General features: G+C 47.2%; 1 protein-coding gene across 3 annotated transcripts in view; it reads left to right on the forward strand.

Annotated features, from left to right (window-relative positions):
* LOC144695822 (class I histocompatibility antigen, F10 alpha chain-like) overlaps positions 1 to 19,557 on the forward strand; it is a 104,915-nt gene that overhangs the window by 79,446 nt on the left and 5,912 nt on the right. For 2 of the 3 annotated variants that reach the window (XM_078566838.1, XM_078566839.1), the window contains exons 3-4: positions 16,368 to 16,643; positions 16,761 to 17,039. In XM_078566838.1, coding sequence (XP_078422964.1) covers positions 16,368 to 16,643; positions 16,761 to 17,039 — 555 coding nt within the window. The remainder of the gene's footprint in view (positions 1 to 16,367; positions 16,644 to 16,760; positions 17,040 to 19,557) is intronic. The other variant, XM_078566840.1, reaches the window with a different exon arrangement.

Raw genomic sequence — 19,557 nt, forward strand, 5'->3', positions numbered from 1 at the left:
TGGGAATTAACTCCTTTCGTTAACGCGCTGGGAATTAACTCCTGTCGTTCACATGCTTGGGATTAACTCCTGTCATTAACGTGCTGGGAATTAACTCCTTTGGTTAACGTGCTGGGAATTACCTCCTGTCGTTAACATGCTGGGAATTAACTCCTGTCACTACCACGCTGGGAATTAACTCCTATCATTAACACGCTGGGAATTAACACTTGTCATTAACGTGCTGGGAATTAACTCCTGGCGTCAACGCGCTGGGAATTAACTCCTGTCATTAACGTGCTGGGAATTAACTCCTGTCATTAACGTGCTGGGAAATAACTTCTGTCATTAACGCGCTGGGAATTAACTCCTGTCATTGACACGCTGGGAATTAACTCCTGTCGTTAACGCGTTGGGAATTTACTCCTGTTGCTAACGGGCTGGGTAATTAACTCCTGTCGTTAACGCGTTGGGAATTTACTCCTGTTGCTAACGGGCTGGGAATTAACTCCTGTCGTTAACGCGCTGGGAATTAACTCCTGTCGTTAACGTGCTGGGAATTAACTCTTGTCGTTAACCTGCTGGGAATTAACTCCTGTCATTAAATCGCTGGGAACTGTCTCCTGTCGTTAACGTGCTGGGAATTAACTCCTGTCCTTAACGTTCTTGGAATTAACTCCTGTCGATAACGCGCTGGGTAATTAACTCCTGTCGTTAACGCGTTGGGAATTTACTCCTGTTGCTAACGGGCTGGGAATTAACTCCTGTCGTTAACGCGCTGGGAATTAACTCCTGTCGTTAACGCGCCGGGAATTAACTCCTGTCATTAACGCGCCGGGAATTAACTCCTGTCGTTAACGCGCCGGGAATTAACTCCTGTCCTTAACGCGCTGGGAATTAACTCCAGTCGTTTACATGCTGGGAATTAACTCCTGTCGTTAACGCGCTGGGAATTAACTCCTGTCGTTAACGCGCTGGGAATTAACTCCTGTCGTTAAAGCGCCGGGAATTAACTCCTGTCGTTAACGCGCTGGGAATCAACTACCGTCGTTAACGCGCTGGGAATTAACACCCGTCGTTAACGCGCTGGGAATTAACTCCTGTCGTTAACGCGCTGGGAATTACCTCCCGTGGTTAACGCGCTGGGAATTAACTCCCGTCGTTAACGCGCTGGGAATTAACTCCTGTCGTTAACGCGCTGGTTATTAACTCCCGTCGTTAACGTGCTTCGAATTAACTACTGACGTTAACGCTCTGGGAATTAACTCCTGTCGTTAACGCGCTGGGAATTAACTCCTGTCGTTAACGTGCTTCGAATTAACTCCTGTCGTTAACGCGCCGGGAATTAACTCCAGTCGTTTTCGTGCTGGGAATTAACTCCTGTCGTTAACGCGCCGGGAATTAACTCCTGTCGTTAACGCGCCGGGAATTAACTCCTGTCGTTAACGCGCCGGGAATTTACTCCTGTCGTTAACGCGCCGGGAATTTACTCCTGTCGTTAACATCTCGGGAATTATCTCCTGTCGTTAACGCTCTGGGAATTAACTCCTGTCGTTAACGCTCTGGGAATTAACTCCTGTCGTTAACGCGCCGGGAATTAACTCCCGTCGTTAACGTGCTGGGAATTAACTCCTGTCGTTAACGCGCTGGGAATTAACTCCTGTCGTTAACGCGCTGGGAATCAACTACCGTCGTTAACGCGCTGGGAATTAACTCCCGTCGTTAACGCGCTGGGAATTAACTCCCGTCGTTAACGCGCTGGGAATTACCTCCCGTCGTTAACGCGCTGGGAATTAACTCCCGTCGTTAACGCGCTGGGAATTTACTCCTGTCGTTAACGCGCTGGGAATTAACTCCTGTCGTTAACGTGCTTCGAATTAACTCCTGACGTTAACGCTCTGGGAATTAACCCCTGTCGTTAACGCGCTGGGAATTAACCCCTGTCGTTAACGCGCTTCGAATTAACTCCTGTCGTTAACGTGCTTCGAATTAACTCCTGTCGTTAACGTGCCGGGAATTAACTCCAGTCGTTTTCGTGCTGGGAATTAACTCCTGTCATTGACACGCTGGGAATTAACTCCTGTCATTAACACGATGGCAATTAAATCCTGTAATTAAATCGCTGGGAATTAACTCCTGTCGTTAACGTGCTGGGAATTAACTCTTGTCGTTAACCTGCTGGGAATTAACTCCTGTCATTAAATCGCTGGGAACTGTCTCCTGTCGTTAACGTGCTGGGAATTAACTCCTGTCCTTAACGTTCTTGGAATTAACTCCTGTCGTTAACGCGCTGGGTAATTAACTCCTGTCGTTAACGCGTTGGGAATTTACTCCTGTTGCTAACGGGCTGGGAATTAACTCCTGTCGTTAACGCGCTGGGAATTAACTCCTGTCGTTAACGCGCCGGGAATTAACTCCTGTCATTAACGCGCCGGGAATTAACTCCAGTCGTTAACGCGCCGGGAATTAACTCCTGTCCTTAACGCGCTGGGAATTAACTCCAGTCGTTTACGTGCTGGGAAATAACTTCTGTCATTAACGCGCTGGGAATTAACTCCTGTCATTGACACGCTGGGAATTAACTCCTGTCATTAACACGATGGGAATTAAATCCTGTAATTAAATCGCTGGGAATTAACTCCTGTCGTTAACGTGCTGGGAATTAACTCTTGTCGTTAACCTGCTGGGAATTAACTCCTGTCATTAAATCGCTGGGAACTGTCTCCTGTCGTTAACGTGCTGGGAATTAACTCCTGTCCTTAACGTTCTTGGAATTAACTCCTGTCGTTAACGCGCTGGGTAATTAACTCCTGTCGTTAACACGTTGGGAATTTACTCCAGTTGCTAACGGGCTGGGAATTAACTCCTGTCGTTAACGCGCCGGGAATTAACTCCTGTCATTAACGCGCCGGGAATTAACTCCTGTCGTTAACGCGCCGGGAATTAACTCCTGTCCTTAACGCGCTGGGAATTAACTCCAGTCATTTACGTGCTGGGAATTAACTCCTGTCGTTAACGCGCTGGGAATTAACTCCTGTCGTTAACGCGCCGGGAATTAACTCCCGTCGTTAAGGCGCCGGGAATTAACTCCCGTCGTTAACGTGCTTCGAATTAACTCCTGACGTTAACGCTCTGGGAATTAACCCCTGTCGTTAACGCGCTGGGAATTAACCCCTGTCGTTAACGCGCTTCGAATTAACTCCTGTCGTTAACGTGCTTCGAATTAACTCCTGTCGTTAACGTGCCGGGAATTAACTCCAGTCGTTTTCGTGCTGGGAATTAACTCCTGTCATTGACACGCTGGGAATTAACTCCTGTCATTAACACGATGGCAATTAAATCCTGTAATTAAATCGCTGGGAATTAACTCCTGTCGTTAACGTGCTGGGAATTAACTCTTGTCGTTAACCTGCTGGGAATTAACTCCTGTCATTAAATCGCTGGGAACTGTCTCCTGTCGTTAACGTGCTGGGAATTAACTCCTGTCCTTAACGTTCTTGGAATTAACTCCTGTCGTTAACGCGCTGGGTAATTAACTCCTGTCGTTAACGCGTTGGGAATTTACTCCTGTTGCTAACGGGCTGGGAATTAACTCCTGTCGTTAACGCGCTGGGAATTAACTCCTGTCGTTAACGCGCCGGGAATTAACTCCTGTCATTAACGCGCCGGGAATTAACTCCAGTCGTTAACGCGCCGGGAATTAACTCCTGTCCTTAACGCGCTGGGAATTAACTCCAGTCGTTTACGTGCTGGGAAATAACTTCTGTCATTAACGCGCTGGGAATTAACTCCTGTCATTGACACGCTGGGAATTAACTCCTGTCATTAACACGATGGGAATTAAATCCTGTAATTAAATCGCTGGGAATTAACTCCTGTCGTTAACGTGCTGGGAATTAACTCTTGTCGTTAACCTGCTGGGAATTAACTCCTGTCATTAAATCGCTGGGAACTGTCTCCTGTCGTTAACGTGCTGGGAATTAACTCCTGTCCTTAACGTTCTTGGAATTAACTCCTGTCGTTAACGCGCTGGGTAATTAACTCCTGTCGTTAACGCGTTGGGAATTTACTCCAGTTGCTAACGGGCTGGGAATTAACTCCTGTCGTTAACGCGCCGGGAATTAACTCCTGTCATTAACGCGCCGGGAATTAACTCCTGTCGTTAACGCGCCGGGAATTAACTCCTGTCCTTAACGCGCTGGGAATTAACTCCAGTCGTTTACGTGCTGGGAATTAACTCCTGTCGTTAACGCGCTGGGAATTAACTCCTGTCGTTAACGCGCCGGGAATTAACTCCCGTCGTTAACGCGCCGGGAATTAACTCCCGTCGTTAACGCGCTGGGAATTAACTCCTGTCGTTAACGCGCTGGGAATCAACTACCGTCGTTAACGCGCTGGGAATTAACTCCCGTCGTTAACGCGCTGGGAATTAACTCCTGTCGTTAACACGCTGGGAATTACCTCCCGTCGCTAACGCGCTGGGAATTAACTCCCGTCGCTAACGCGCTGGGAATTAACTCCCGTCGCTAACGCGCTGGGAATTAACTCCCGTCGTTAACTCGCTTGGAATTAACTCCCGTCGTTAACGCGCTGGGAATTAACTCCCGTCGTTAACGCGCTGGGAATTAACTCCCGTCGTTAAAGCTCTGGGAATTAACTCCCGTCGTTAACGTGCTTCGAAGTAACTCCTGACGTTAACGCGCTGGGAATTAACCCCTGTCGTTACCGCGCTGGGAATTAACTCCTGTCGTTAACGTGCTTCGAATTAACTCCTGTCGTTAACGCGCTGGGAATTAACTCCTGTCGTTAACGCGCTGGGAATTAACTCCAGTCGTTTACGTGTTGGGAATTAACTCCTGTCGTTAACGCACCGGGAATTAACTCCTGTCGTTAACGCGCTGGGAATTAACTCCTGTCCTTAACGCGCTGGGAATTAACTCCAGTCGTTTACGTGCTGGGAATTAACTCCTGTCGTTAACGCGCCGGGAATTAACTCCTGTCGTTAACGCGCCGGGAATTAACTCCTGTCGTTAACGCGCCGGGAATTAACTCCTGTCGTTAACGCGCCGGGAATTTACTCCCGTCGTTAACGCGCCGGGAATTAACTCCCGTCGTTAACGCGCCTGGAATTAACTCCTGTCCTTAACGCGCCGGGAATTAACTCCTGTCCTTAACGCGCTGGGAATTAACTCCAGTCGTTTACGTGCTGGGAATTAACTCCTGTCGTTAACGCGCTGGGAATTAACTCCTGTCGTTAACGCGCCGGGAATTAACTCCTGTCGTTAAAGCGCCGGGAATTAACTCCTGTCGTTAACGCGCCGGGAATTAACTCCTGTCGTTAACGCGCCGGGAATTAACTCCCGTCGTTAACGTGCTGGGAATTAACTCCCGTCGTTAACGCGCTGGGAATTAACTCCTGTCGTTAACGCGCTGGGAATCAACTACCGTCGTTAACGCGCTGGGAATTAACTCCCGTCGTTAACGCGCTGGGAATTAACTCCCGTCGTTAACGCGCTGGGAATTAACTCCCGTCGTTAACGCGCTGGGAATTACCTCCCGTCGTTAACGCGCTGGGAATTAACTCCCGTCGTTAACGCGCTGGGAATTTACTCCTGTCGTTAACGCGCTGGGAATTAACTCCCGTCGTTAACGTGCTTCGAATTAACTCCTGACGTTAACGCTCTGGGAATTAACCCCTGTCGTTAACGCGCTGGGAATTAACTCCTGTCGTTAACGTGCTTCGAATTAACTCCTGTCGTTAACGTGCCGGGAATTAACTCCAGTCGTTTTCGTGCTGGGAATTAACTCCTGTCATTAACGTGCTGGGAATTATCTCCTGTCATTAACACGCTGGGAATTAACTCCTTTCGTTAACGCGCTGGGAATTAACTCCTGTCGTTCACATGCTTGGGATTAACTCCTGTCATTAACGTGCTGGGAATTAACTCCTTTGGTTAACGTGCTGGGAATTACCTCCTGTCGTTAACATGCTGGGAATTAACTCCTGTCACTACCACGCTGGGAATTAACTCCTATCATTAACACGCTGGGAATTAACACTTGTCATTAACGTGCTGGGAATTAACTCCTGGCGTCAACGCGCTGGGAATTAACTCCTGTCATTAACGTGCTGGGAATTAACTCCTGTCATTAACGTGCTGGGAAATAACTTCTGTCATTAACGCGCTGGGAATTAACTCCTGTCATTGACACGCTGGGAATTAACTCCTGTCGTTAACGCGTTGGGAATTTACTCCTGTTGCTAACGGGCTGGGTAATTAACTCCTGTCGTTAACGCGTTGGGAATTTACTCCTGTTGCTAACGGGCTGGGAATTAACTCCTGTCGTTAACGCGCTGGGAATTAACTCCTGTCGTTAACGTGCTGGGAATTAACTCTTGTCGTTAACCTGCTGGGAATTAACTCCTGTCATTAAATCGCTGGGAACTGTCTCCTGTCGTTAACGTGCTGGGAATTAACTCCTGTCCTTAACGTTCTTGGAATTAACTCCTGTCGATAACGCGCTGGGTAATTAACTCCTGTCGTTAACGCGTTGGGAATTTACTCCTGTTGCTAACGGGCTGGGAATTAACTCCTGTCGTTAACGCGCTGGGAATTAACTCCTGTCGTTAACGCGCCGGGAATTAACTCCTGTCATTAACGCGCCGGGAATTAACTCCTGTCGTTAACGCGCCGGGAATTAACTCCTGTCCTTAACGCGCTGGGAATTAACTCCAGTCGTTTACATGCTGGGAATTAACTCCTGTCGTTAACGCGCTGGGAATTAACTCCTGTCGTTAACGCGCTGGGAATTAACTCCTGTCGTTAAAGCGCCGGGAATTAACTCCTGTCGTTAACGCGCTGGGAATCAACTACCGTCGTTAACGCGCTGGGAATTAACACCCGTCGTTAACGCGCTGGGAATTAACTCCTGTCGTTAACGCGCTGGGAATTACCTCCCGTGGTTAACGCGCTGGGAATTAACTCCCGTCGTTAACGCGCTGGGAATTAACTCCTGTCGTTAACGCGCTGGTTATTAACTCCCGTCGTTAACGTGCTTCGAATTAACTACTGACGTTAACGCTCTGGGAATTAACTCCTGTCGTTAACGCGCTGGGAATTAACTCCTGTCGTTAACGTGCTTCGAATTAACTCCTGTCGTTAACGCGCCGGGAATTAACTCCAGTCGTTTTCGTGCTGGGAATTAACTCCTGTCGTTAACGCGCCGGGAATTAACTCCTGTCGTTAACGCGCCGGGAATTAACTCCTGTCGTTAACGCGCCGGGAATTTACTCCTGTCGTTAACGCGCCGGGAATTTACTCCTGTCGTTAACATCTCGGGAATTATCTCCTGTCGTTAACGCTCTGGGAATTAACTCCTGTCGTTAACGCTCTGGGAATTAACTCCTGTCGTTAACGCGCCGGGAATTAACTCCCGTCGTTAACGTGCTGGGAATTAACTCCTGTCGTTAACGCGCTGGGAATTAACTCCTGTCGTTAACGCGCTGGGAATCAACTACCGTCGTTAACGCGCTGGGAATTAACTCCCGTCGTTAACGCGCTGGGAATTAACTCCCGTCGTTAACGCGCTGGGAATTACCTCCCGTCGTTAACGCGCTGGGAATTAACTCCCGTCGTTAACGCGCTGGGAATTTACTCCTGTCGTTAACGCGCTGGGAATTAACTCCTGTCGTTAACGTGCTTCGAATTAACTCCTGACGTTAACGCTCTGGGAATTAACCCCTGTCGTTAACGCGCTGGGAATTAACCCCTGTCGTTAACGCGCTTCGAATTAACTCCTGTCGTTAACGTGCTTCGAATTAACTCCTGTCGTTAACGTGCCGGGAATTAACTCCAGTCGTTTTCGTGCTGGGAATTAACTCCTGTCATTGACACGCTGGGAATTAACTCCTGTCATTAACACGATGGCAATTAAATCCTGTAATTAAATCGCTGGGAATTAACTCCTGTCGTTAACGTGCTGGGAATTAACTCTTGTCGTTAACCTGCTGGGAATTAACTCCTGTCATTAAATCGCTGGGAACTGTCTCCTGTCGTTAACGTGCTGGGAATTAACTCCTGTCCTTAACGTTCTTGGAATTAACTCCTGTCGTTAACGCGCTGGGTAATTAACTCCTGTCGTTAACGCGTTGGGAATTTACTCCTGTTGCTAACGGGCTGGGAATTAACTCCTGTCGTTAACGCGCTGGGAATTAACTCCTGTCGTTAACGCGCCGGGAATTAACTCCTGTCATTAACGCGCCGGGAATTAACTCCAGTCGTTAACGCGCCGGGAATTAACTCCTGTCCTTAACGCGCTGGGAATTAACTCCAGTCGTTTACGTGCTGGGAAATAACTTCTGTCATTAACGCGCTGGGAATTAACTCCTGTCATTGACACGCTGGGAATTAACTCCTGTCATTAACACGATGGGAATTAAATCCTGTAATTAAATCGCTGGGAATTAACTCCTGTCGTTAACGTGCTGGGAATTAACTCTTGTCGTTAACCTGCTGGGAATTAACTCCTGTCATTAAATCGCTGGGAACTGTCTCCTGTCGTTAACGTGCTGGGAATTAACTCCTGTCCTTAACGTTCTTGGAATTAACTCCTGTCGTTAACGCGCTGGGTAATTAACTCCTGTCGTTAACACGTTGGGAATTTACTCCAGTTGCTAACGGGCTGGGAATTAACTCCTGTCGTTAACGCGCCGGGAATTAACTCCTGTCATTAACGCGCCGGGAATTAACTCCTGTCGTTAACGCGCCGGGAATTAACTCCTGTCCTTAACGCGCTGGGAATTAACTCCAGTCATTTACGTGCTGGGAATTAACTCCTGTCGTTAACGCGCTGGGAATTAACTCCTGTCGTTAACGCGCCGGGAATTAACTCCCGTCGTTAAGGCGCCGGGAATTAACTCCCGTCGTTAACGTGCTTCGAATTAACTCCTGACGTTAACGCTCTGGGAATTAACCCCTGTCGTTAACGCGCTGGGAATTAACCCCTGTCGTTAACGCGCTTCGAATTAACTCCTGTCGTTAACGTGCTTCGAATTAACTCCTGTCGTTAACGTGCCGGGAATTAACTCCAGTCGTTTTCGTGCTGGGAATTAACTCCTGTCATTGACACGCTGGGAATTAACTCCTGTCATTAACACGATGGCAATTAAATCCTGTAATTAAATCGCTGGGAATTAACTCCTGTCGTTAACGTGCTGGGAATTAACTCTTGTCGTTAACCTGCTGGGAATTAACTCCTGTCATTAAATCGCTGGGAACTGTCTCCTGTCGTTAACGTGCTGGGAATTAACTCCTGTCCTTAACGTTCTTGGAATTAACTCCTGTCGTTAACGCGCTGGGTAATTAACTCCTGTCGTTAACGCGTTGGGAATTTACTCCTGTTGCTAACGGGCTGGGAATTAACTCCTGTCGTTAACGCGCTGGGAATTAACTCCTGTCGTTAACGCGCCGGGAATTAACTCCTGTCATTAACGCGCCGGGAATTAACTCCAGTCGTTAACGCGCCGGGAATTAACTCCTGTCCTTAACGCGCTGGGAATTAACTCCAGTCGTTTACGTGCTGGGAAATAACTTCTGTCATTAACGCGCTGGGAATTAACTCCTGTCATTGACACGCTGGGAATTAACTCCTGTCATTAACACGATGGGAATTAAATCCTGTAATTAAATCGCTGGGAATTAACTCCTGTCGTTAACGTGCTGGGAATTAACTCTTGTCGTTAACCTGCTGGGAATTAACTCCTGTCATTAAATCGCTGGGAACTGTCTCCTGTCGTTAACGTGCTGGGAATTAACTCCTGTCCTTAACGTTCTTGGAATTAACTCCTGTCGTTAACGCGCTGGGTAATTAACTCCTGTCGTTAACGCGTTGGGAATTTACTCCAGTTGCTAACGGGCTGGGAATTAACTCCTGTCGTTAACGCGCCGGGAATTAACTCCTGTCATTAACGCGCCGGGAATTAACTCCTGTCGTTAACGCGCCGGGAATTAACTCCTGTCCTTAACGCGCTGGGAATTAACTCCAGTCGTTTACGTGCTGGGAATTAACTCCTGTCGTTAACGCGCTGGGAATTAACTCCTGTCGTTAACGCGCCGGGAATTAACTCCCGTCGTTAACGCGCCGGGAATTAACTCCCGTCGTTAACGCGCTGGGAATTAACTCCTGTCGTTAACGCGCTGGGAATCAACTACCGTCGTTAACGCGCTGGGAATTAACTCCCGTCGTTAACGCGCTGGGAATTAACTCCTGTCGTTAACACGCTGGGAATTACCTCCCGTCGCTAACGCGCTGGGAATTAACTCCCGTCGCTAACGCGCTGGGAATTAACTCCCGTCGCTAACGCGCTGGGAATTAACTCCCGTCGTTAACTCGCTTGGAATTAACTCCCGTCGTTAACGCGCTGGGAATTAACTCCCGTCGTTAACGCGCTGGGAATTAACTCCCGTCGTTAAAGCTCTGGGAATTAACTCCCGTCGTTAACGTGCTTCGAAGTAACTCCTGACGTTAACGCGCTGGGAATTAACCCCTGTCGTTACCGCGCTGGGAATTAACTCCTGTCGTTAACGTGCTTCGAATTAACTCCTGTCGTTAACGCGCTGGGAATTAACTCCTGTCGTTAACGCGCTGGGAATTAACTCCAGTCGTTTACGTGTTGGGAATTAACTCCTGTCGTTAACGCACCGGGAATTAACTCCTGTCGTTAACGCGCTGGGAATTAACTCCTGTCCTTAACGCGCTGGGAATTAACTCCAGTCGTTTACGTGCTGGGAATTAACTCCTGTCGTTAACGCGCCGGGAATTAACTCCTGTCGTTAACGCGCCGGGAATTAACTCCTGTCGTTAACGCGCCGGGAATTAACTCCTGTCGTTAACGCGCCGGGAATTTACTCCCGTCGTTAACGCGCCGGGAATTAACTCCCGTCGTTAACGCGCCTGGAATTAACTCCTGTCCTTAACGCGCCGGGAATTAACTCCTGTCCTTAACGCGCTGGGAATTAACTCCAGTCGTTTACGTGCTGGGAATTAACTCCTGTCGTTAACGCGCTGGGAATTAACTCCTGTCGTTAACGCGCCGGGAATTAACTCCTGTCGTTAAAGCGCCGGGAATTAACTCCTGTCGTTAACGCGCCGGGAATTAACTCCTGTCGTTAACGCGCCGGGAATTAACTCCCGTCGTTAACGTGCTGGGAATTAACTCCCGTCGTTAACGCGCTGGGAATTAACTCCTGTCGTTAACGCGCTGGGAATCAACTACCGTCGTTAACGCGCTGGGAATTAACTCCCGTCGTTAACGCGCTGGGAATTAACTCCCGTCGTTAACGCGCTGGGAATTAACTCCCGTCGTTAACGCGCTGGGAATTACCTCCCGTCGTTAACGCGCTGGGAATTAACTCCCGTCGTTAACGCGCTGGGAATTTACTCCTGTCGTTAACGCGCTGGGAATTAACTCCCGTCGTTAACGTGCTTCGAATTAACTCCTGACGTTAACGCTCTGGGAATTAACCCCTGTCGTTAACGCGCTGGGAATTAACTCCTGTCGTTAACGTGCTTCGAATTAACTCCTGTCGTTAACGTGCCGGGAATTAACTCCAGTCGTTTTCGTGCTGGGAATTAACTCCTGTCGTTAACGCGCCGGGAATTAACTCCTGTCGTTAACGCTCTGGGAATTAACTCCTGTCGTTAACGCGCCGGGAATTAACTCCTGTCGTTAACGCGCTGGGAATTAACTCCTGTCGTTAACGCGCTTGGAATTAACTTCTGTCCTTAACGCGCTGGGAATTAACTCCTGTCCTTAACGCGCCGGGAATTAACTCCTGTCGTTAACGCGCCGGGAATTAACTCCTGTCGTTAACGCGCTGGGAATTACCTCCTGTCGTTAACGCGCCGGGAATTAACTCCTGTCGTTAACGCGCCGGGAATTAACTCCTGTCGTTAACGCGCCGGGAATTAACTCCTCTCGTTAACGCGCCGGGAATTAACTCCTGTCGTTAAAGCGCCAGGAATAAACTCCTGTCCTTAACACGCCGGGAATTAACTCCTGTCCTTAACGCGCCGGGAATTTACTCCTGTCGTTAACGCGCTGGGAATTAACTCCTGTCATTAACGTGCTGGGAATTAACTTCTGTCTGTAATGTGCTGGGAATTAACTCCTGTCGTTTATGCGCTGGGAATTAACTCCTGTCATTAACGTGCTGGGAATTAACTTCTGTCTGTAATGTGCTGGGAATTAACTCCTGTCGTTAACGCGCTGGGAATTAACTCCTGTCATTAACGCGCCGGGAATTAACTCCTGTCATTAACGCGCTTGGAATTAACCGCTGTCGTTAACGTCTCGGGAATTAACTCCTGTCGCTAACGCGCTGGGAATTAACTCCTGTCGTTAACGCGCTGGGACTTAACTCCTGTTGTTAATGTGCTGGTAATTAACTCCTGTCATTTTCTCGCTGGGAATTAACTCCTGTCATTAATGTGCTGAGAATTAACTCCTGTTGTGAACGTGCTGGGAATTAACTCCTGTTGTTAACGCGCTGGGAATTAACTCCTATCGTTAACATGCTCGGAATTAATTCCTATCATTGACGTGCTGGGAATTAACTCCTGTCGGTAATGTGCTGGGAATTAACCCCTTTCATGAACCTATTTAAAAATATCTACTTTCGTTAGGTTGCTGCTAATTAACTCCTCTTGACGTGCTTGGAAGTTAAATCTGCATCGAGGAACGATCTCGAGGGGCAATGTGATGTTCTCATGCTGCTCCTCCTTGTGGACACATCAATCTGTTTTTCCCTGAAAGATTTTTTGTTGGGTCAGCCCCTCTCTGGGAGCAGATGTCATGTTAACAGAAGTCTATATCTGCCCAAGTTGGATTTGATATTGTTTCCAAGTTGCCAAGCATACGGACTTTGTGATTGATGGGAAATATCTCAATTCCACTTACAGGTGCCTGAGCTGGTGGGGGAACGGAGCGCTGTGCAGGTTCTAACGTGTGCTTTTCATGCCAGAGCTCTGTATATCAGCGTAGCTTGGTGCATGCAAATGATCAAACCACCAGCAGGGCAGACGTTAAGTTGTGCAATTTAATTCATTCCTCATAAATCAAGGTACATTAAAGCAAAGTATCATATTTGTAACCAAGATGGAGCTGGGGCCTTCCAGTCAACAGAGGATAGAGAACCAAATAGTGAAGTAAATGTCTTGGAATCTTACTGTGCCTGGAATCTGCCAGCTATCAGATTGTCATGAGCCTCTCTGCCGTGTCATACCCTCACAATGGCCTTTGCATGTACCTCCACGACATCCCTGGCCCTGATCTCCATTGTCTTCACTGTCCTCATCGTCAGAGGAGACATCTCAGTCCTGCAGATCTCCCTCAGCCAAGACATTCCCCCTTTGTAGCGCTAATTTGTGCAGGACACAGCGCGTGATGATGATCCTGGACACTCTGGGTGGTGAGTATTGGAGAGCCCCGCCTGAGCGGTCCAAACATCTAAACCTCATCTTTAGGAGGCCTATCATCTGCTCAATGGTGTACATTGTGGAGACATGTGCGGCATCATTGCACCCCTCAGCAGCACTTTGTGCGTGGCGAAGTGGTGTCATCAGACAGATTTTCTTGGGGTATCCCTTGTCCCCAAGGAGCCAGCCCTGTGATTGCTGAGGTTCTTCAAAAAGCTATGGCATCTGGGAGTAGGTGTCATGAGAGTTCCCTGGGAACTGAGCACAAACATGCAGGATTTCTCTGTTGTGATCACATATCAGCTGCATATTTCCTATTGATGAATGTGACCGGCTGTTGCCAGGGAGCTCTCAAGGCCACATGTGTGCAGTGAGTTATTCCCTGCTGCAAATCCCAACACTCTTGCAGCCTAGTATTCCAGACCCAATTGCTGCGCTCTCCTGAACAGGGAATCTGTCACCTCCCAGATGTACTGTGTGTCACTGACTGAGAGATGTCATACAAGCCCCCAGTGGAGCCCTGGAAGGAAGTTTAAGTGGCTGTGACATTTAATGCCACTGGCATGGGATTGTCGCCAAGTCCTTGCAGCCACAGCTCATCCAGGAGAAGCTGACAGATGTGTGCAACCAAATTCCGGGACATTCTAAGGTGCCTTTGGCATTGCCTTTCACTCATCTGTAGATAGGAACATAGGAGCAGGAGTAGGTCATTCGGCCCCTCGAGCCTACTTCACCATTTAACTAGATCATGGCTGATCTTCTATCTCAACCCCATCTCCCTGCACTGTCCCCGTATCCCTTAATGTCATTCGTATCTAGAAATCTATTGACCTCTGCTTTAAACATACTCAGTGACGGAGCCTGGTTCCCATCCAGTTGCCTCATAATTATTAGGGTGTCCCTTTGGTCGGCCAATTGTGCTGACCCTGAACTCCATCCACGGGAAAAGACCCTCCCCCCACTTAATGATTTGCTTATTTCAAAAGCAATTTCTTTAATGGCTGGGGGAAAAAACTTGCAAAGACAGAGGCCCTGGTGATTTACTGGAAATCACCTGATGAAGATTATCTTTATGTTTTGAACTTGTTTTTTTTGAACTCAGTTGGAAATAAGCTGAGCTGGGGAAAGCTGCCATACCCGCACAATCCTTCCCTTGCCTGAAAAGTGTGGTCATCAGTATTCAGCTGGCAATCCTCATCTCAGTGGAACTTGTCTGTATTTGGAAACCCACGAGGCCGAGACAAGGATTCTTGAGCCTATTCTCTATTTTCCTCCAAGCCGAAGCTTTGTTGGTGAGAACCTCCAGGCATCTACTTGGACCAATGATCTGTCTTCACATGAGGGAGCTCCAGATCAACAGCTTCAAAACCCTGTCAACTTTATCCTTTTTTTCATAAAGCCTTTTCTTCAACTGCCCACCTTTGCAGAGACCCTATTTGTTTTTCTTTTGTTTGTTTGTGTGTGTGCTGGGAAAATTTAATAGCGACAGATAGTAACACTAGAAGATTACAAATTGTGTGTTAACCAGTTCTTGCAACTTGTTTTAAAGAGAGAATTCATTTTGTTATAAATCAATCACTCTGAGTTTATTGAAAGAAGCCTGGTTAGTGTCTCTTTTATTCAGTGTCTAACAGCAACGAAGATTCATAATTGGCCATTTTGGTGAGTGAATTAAACATTTATGCTAATGATGTGACCTGTGGAGTAGTGGGACTAGATAAACTGCGCACTCCTCCCATCCTGGTCTTAACAGAACTTCATTCCAGCAAGGTGGCCTTTTGATGAACATGCATCACATGCTAATCTGTGCAAAAGGGCTTCCTGACATTGTTCGTCGGGAACCTTTCCCACCTTAAGCCTGCCTTTACATTCCTAAGAACATACTTCGCAAAGTTCATTCCGCCGTTTGGAAACTGACTTCTGACCGCTCGCCAAATTAACTAACCCACCCACCAAGCTTCCCGCTGCTGGTGGGACTGGAAAATTCCATCCTGTGACACTACTCCTCCGATTCTATATTATACAAGATCCCCTTTAGTACGACCCTCTTCCTGGTCTAAAGGTTTCTGTCTTGGATATCAACTTTACACAACAACTTGGATGCAGTTCCACAAAAGATGATGCATCTTTATTAAACCACTAAGCAATTGTACACACTCACAACAATACCGGTTACTTATCTTCCCTGTGAGCTGGAGTCCGTCTCATTGGTCAATCCAATGACGAATCCTCCGTGCACGTCTTCTGAACAACTGACCAACTTGACCTGACCGCTGCAGGAATGGTGATTCTGTGGACTCTTTATACTTTTTCTTGCTATGGTCCTGTGCCCTATAAGGTAAAGCCAGATTTTAGTCCATTTAATTGGTTTTTAATTACATCCCCGTGCATGTACCCTGGCGTAACCCCCTTTGAAGGTCACACTTGATTTAACAAAGCCAGCTTGACTCCGCTTTGTTATCTCCAACACTTAGCAATCTCCAGAATGGGAAGAAGGCAGCACATTTATTGCCCCTTAATGAAGCTCAGTCTGTTTATCTTCCCTGCTACGAGCCCTCCTACAGGTTAAGCCATTTTACAGAACTTGCTGATTCTAGCAAGACTTTCACTTGACTAAATTAACCATCATGCTTTGTGTTTTGAGCCCACAGTGCAGTTCAGTGCAGTTCTTTATATACCTTCCATCTGGGCCCTTCTTATACCTTGATGTTCCGTGTTACCCCCATGACACACACTCCACAGACGGGGTTAAACCACAACCAGTCTATATTAATTAATATAAAATAAATGAAGAAACAATTACATAGTTGAAATGTGATTGTACATTAAGAAGGTAGATAATATGTTGCTTTACACTTTCACCACTGATCAGACACTTTGTGATTGCTGATTAACTGTTTGGTCACTGACAGGAATTCACATTCTTCAATGGATTCGGTCTGTTGAGATCACTGAAGACGGCTCCATTAAGAGATCGATGCGAGTTGGGTTTGATGGAAGGGACTATATTAGTTTGGAGCAAGGCAGAATGAGATGGGTCGCATCTAATCACATTGCAGTGAAGACTAAAGAGAAATGGGATTCTGATGAAACCTGGAACAACTACTGGGAAAATCATCTACAACAAGTATATGTTCAACGTTTAAAGCAATATTTACGAGCTGGGAAGGAATATTTTGAAAGGAAAGGTATTTATTTCAGTTTTGATCCCATGTTGTGATCTATCTTCACTGGTCTATGAAAGCGTTCTCCCATTCCATTCAGTGTCTGTCTATTGTTTGTGTTTTCACCCTTTCCCATTACAGTTCAGCCTGAAGTGTTCATCTCCAGAAGTGAGCCCAATAGTCAGTACAAGCCGCTCACTCTCTCCTGCCTGGTTACTGGGTTTTATCCTGTAGACATCGAGGTGAGCTGGCTAAGGGATGGAGAGGTAATGTCTGAGACACTATCCTCGGGGGTTCGACCCAACCACGATGGGACCCATCAGATCCAGAAAGAGATTGAAATAAATGCTGGAGATGAGGATCAATACTCCTGTCAAATTGAACACTGCAGCCTGGCAGAGACCCAGCTCTATCAGTGGGGTAAGGAACTGTAGTGGATTGTAGTGGTTGTGTGTGTGTGTGTGTGTGTAGGTGTGGGTGTGTGTGTTTATGGAGACACACAAGTGTCATGTGCAGACTCGCAAAATGCATATTGAGAAAATGAGTCTTTCACTGACCACCATGACAGCTAAAGCCTCTACTCAGCAGCTTCTGCATAATATTTGTGGGCCAGGCTCTGAATCCCGAGACTAAGATCATGCTTCATCAGACAGCAGTGATCCCTGCGCTCCCGTCTGCGCCAGAGACTTGGACAGCCTACAGCAGGAACCTCAAAGCACTGGAGAAGTATCACCATCAGTTCCCTCACTAGATTCTCCATATCCAGTGGCAAGAATGGCGGAGCAACAGCAGTGTGCTCTTCCAAGCTAACATACACTGCATCAGAGTGCTAACCCCTCAAAACCAGCTCCGCTGTGTGTGGATGGAGGATCATATACCAGAGGACAGCAGAAATCCTTGAGTGAAATCTTCAAAGCATCTGTGAAGAGGAGAAACATTTCACTGAATCACTGGAGAGCCGGAACTTGTGATCAACTAAAATGGAGAAGGGTTAATTCAGGAAGGCACTGAACACATTGAGAGACTTTATCAGGAGCCAGGAGAGGCAAAGTCGAGGCATTAGAGAGAGAGAACAAACACCTCAAAACGCTTCATCTACCTGATTGTTCTTCAAGCACAATCTGTCCCTCATGTGGCAGAGGCTGCAGATCGCACATTGGACTTATCCATCATCTCAGAACCCACTGAACTGGAGTGGAAACAAGTCATCCTCGATACCAAGGGACTGGCTAAGAAGAGCAATATAGCAACAGGACTAGGCTATTCGACCGCTTGAGTCTACTCCACCATTCATTGGGATCCTGACTGATCTGTACCTCAGCTCCATTTACCCACTATTGCTCCATATCTCTCGCTGCTCTTACCCAACAAAGATCTCTCCATCTGAGTCTGGAAAATTTCAGCTGACCCCCAGCTCCCACAGCCTCTTGCTGGAGAGAGTTCCAGATGTCCACTGCACTTTTTGTGAAGAATTACTTCCTGATCTCACTCCTAAATGACCTCACTCTAATTGAAGATGATGCTCTCTTGTTCTGGATTCTATCACCAGAGAAAATAGTTTCTCTCTATCGACCTTATCGACTCCCTTTATCATTTTAGACATCTCCATCAGATCATCCTTAACCCTGTTAAACACAAGGAAATACATGTCAGCTTTATAGAAGCAGTCCTCATAACTGAACCCTCTGAGCTGTGGGATCATTCTGCTGAATCTACACTGTTCCCCCTCCAAGGCCAGTATATCTGATGTGAGGTTTGGTGTCCAGAACTGAATGTCATTCTCCAGATGGAGTCTGACCAAAGCTCTGTACAACTGAAGCATCATTTCCTCACTTTGTGTTCAAACCCCCTTGAGATAAAGGACAACAGCCCATTAGCCTTTCTGACTGTTTTTTTATAACAGTGAACGAGCTTTTAGTGACTTGTGTACATGGCCATCCACATCTCTGATTTTTTACAGCTCCCAGACTCTGAACATAATGAAAATATTCCAATTTGTCTTTCCCAGATTTAATGCGGATGATCCCACACTTCCCCACATTGGGGAAAACTCATTTCAATAAATTCACTCATTTAATCTGTCAATGTCCCTACACTGTGTCTCCTAGCTTTGTGTCATCTGTAAACTTGGATATACAACTCTCTGTTCCTGCATCCAAGCCATGAATATAGATGGTGAAAAGCTGAGGTCCCAATACAGATCCCTGGGGAATACAACTTATCACATCCTGCCAATGTCCCCGATCAGACATGGGAATGAAACATAGAAACATAGAAAATTGGAACGGGAGTAGGTCATTCGGCCCTTTGAGCCTGCTCTGCCCTTCAACATGATCATGGCTGATCCTCTATCTCAATACCAAAGTCCCTCTCTCTCCCCATACCCCTTGATGCATTCAGAGTTTAGAAATCTATCTATTTCCTTCTTAAATATATTCAATGACTTGACCTCCATAGCCCTCTGTGATAGAGAATCCCACAGGTTCACCACCCTCTGAGTGAAGACGTTTCTCTTCATCCCAGCACTAAATGGCCTACCCTGTATTCTGAGATTGTGACCCCCTTGTTCTAGACCCCCCAGCCAGAGGAAACATCCCTGCATCCAGTCTGTCCAGCCCTGTCAGAATTTTATACGTTTCAGTGAGATCTCCTCTCATTCTTCTAAACCCCAGTGAATACAGGCCTAGTCGGCCCAATCTCTCCTCATACAACAATCCTGCCATCCCAGGAACTAGTCTGGGGAACCTTCACTGCACTCCCTCTATGGCAAGTATATCCTTTCTTATATAAGGAGTCCAAAACTGCACACAATACTCCAGGTGTGGTCTCACCAAGGCCCTGTACAGCTGCACTAAAACATCCTCACTCCTGTACTCAAGTCCTATCGCAATGAAGGCCACCATAGAATTTACCTTCTTCACTGCTTGCTGCACCTGCA

The sequence above is a fragment of the Cetorhinus maximus genome, chromosome 21 (assembly GCF_964194155.1).
Source record: "Cetorhinus maximus chromosome 21, sCetMax3.hap1.1, whole genome shotgun sequence".
NCBI classification, from domain to species: Eukaryota; Metazoa; Chordata; class Chondrichthyes; order Lamniformes; family Cetorhinidae; genus Cetorhinus; species Cetorhinus maximus.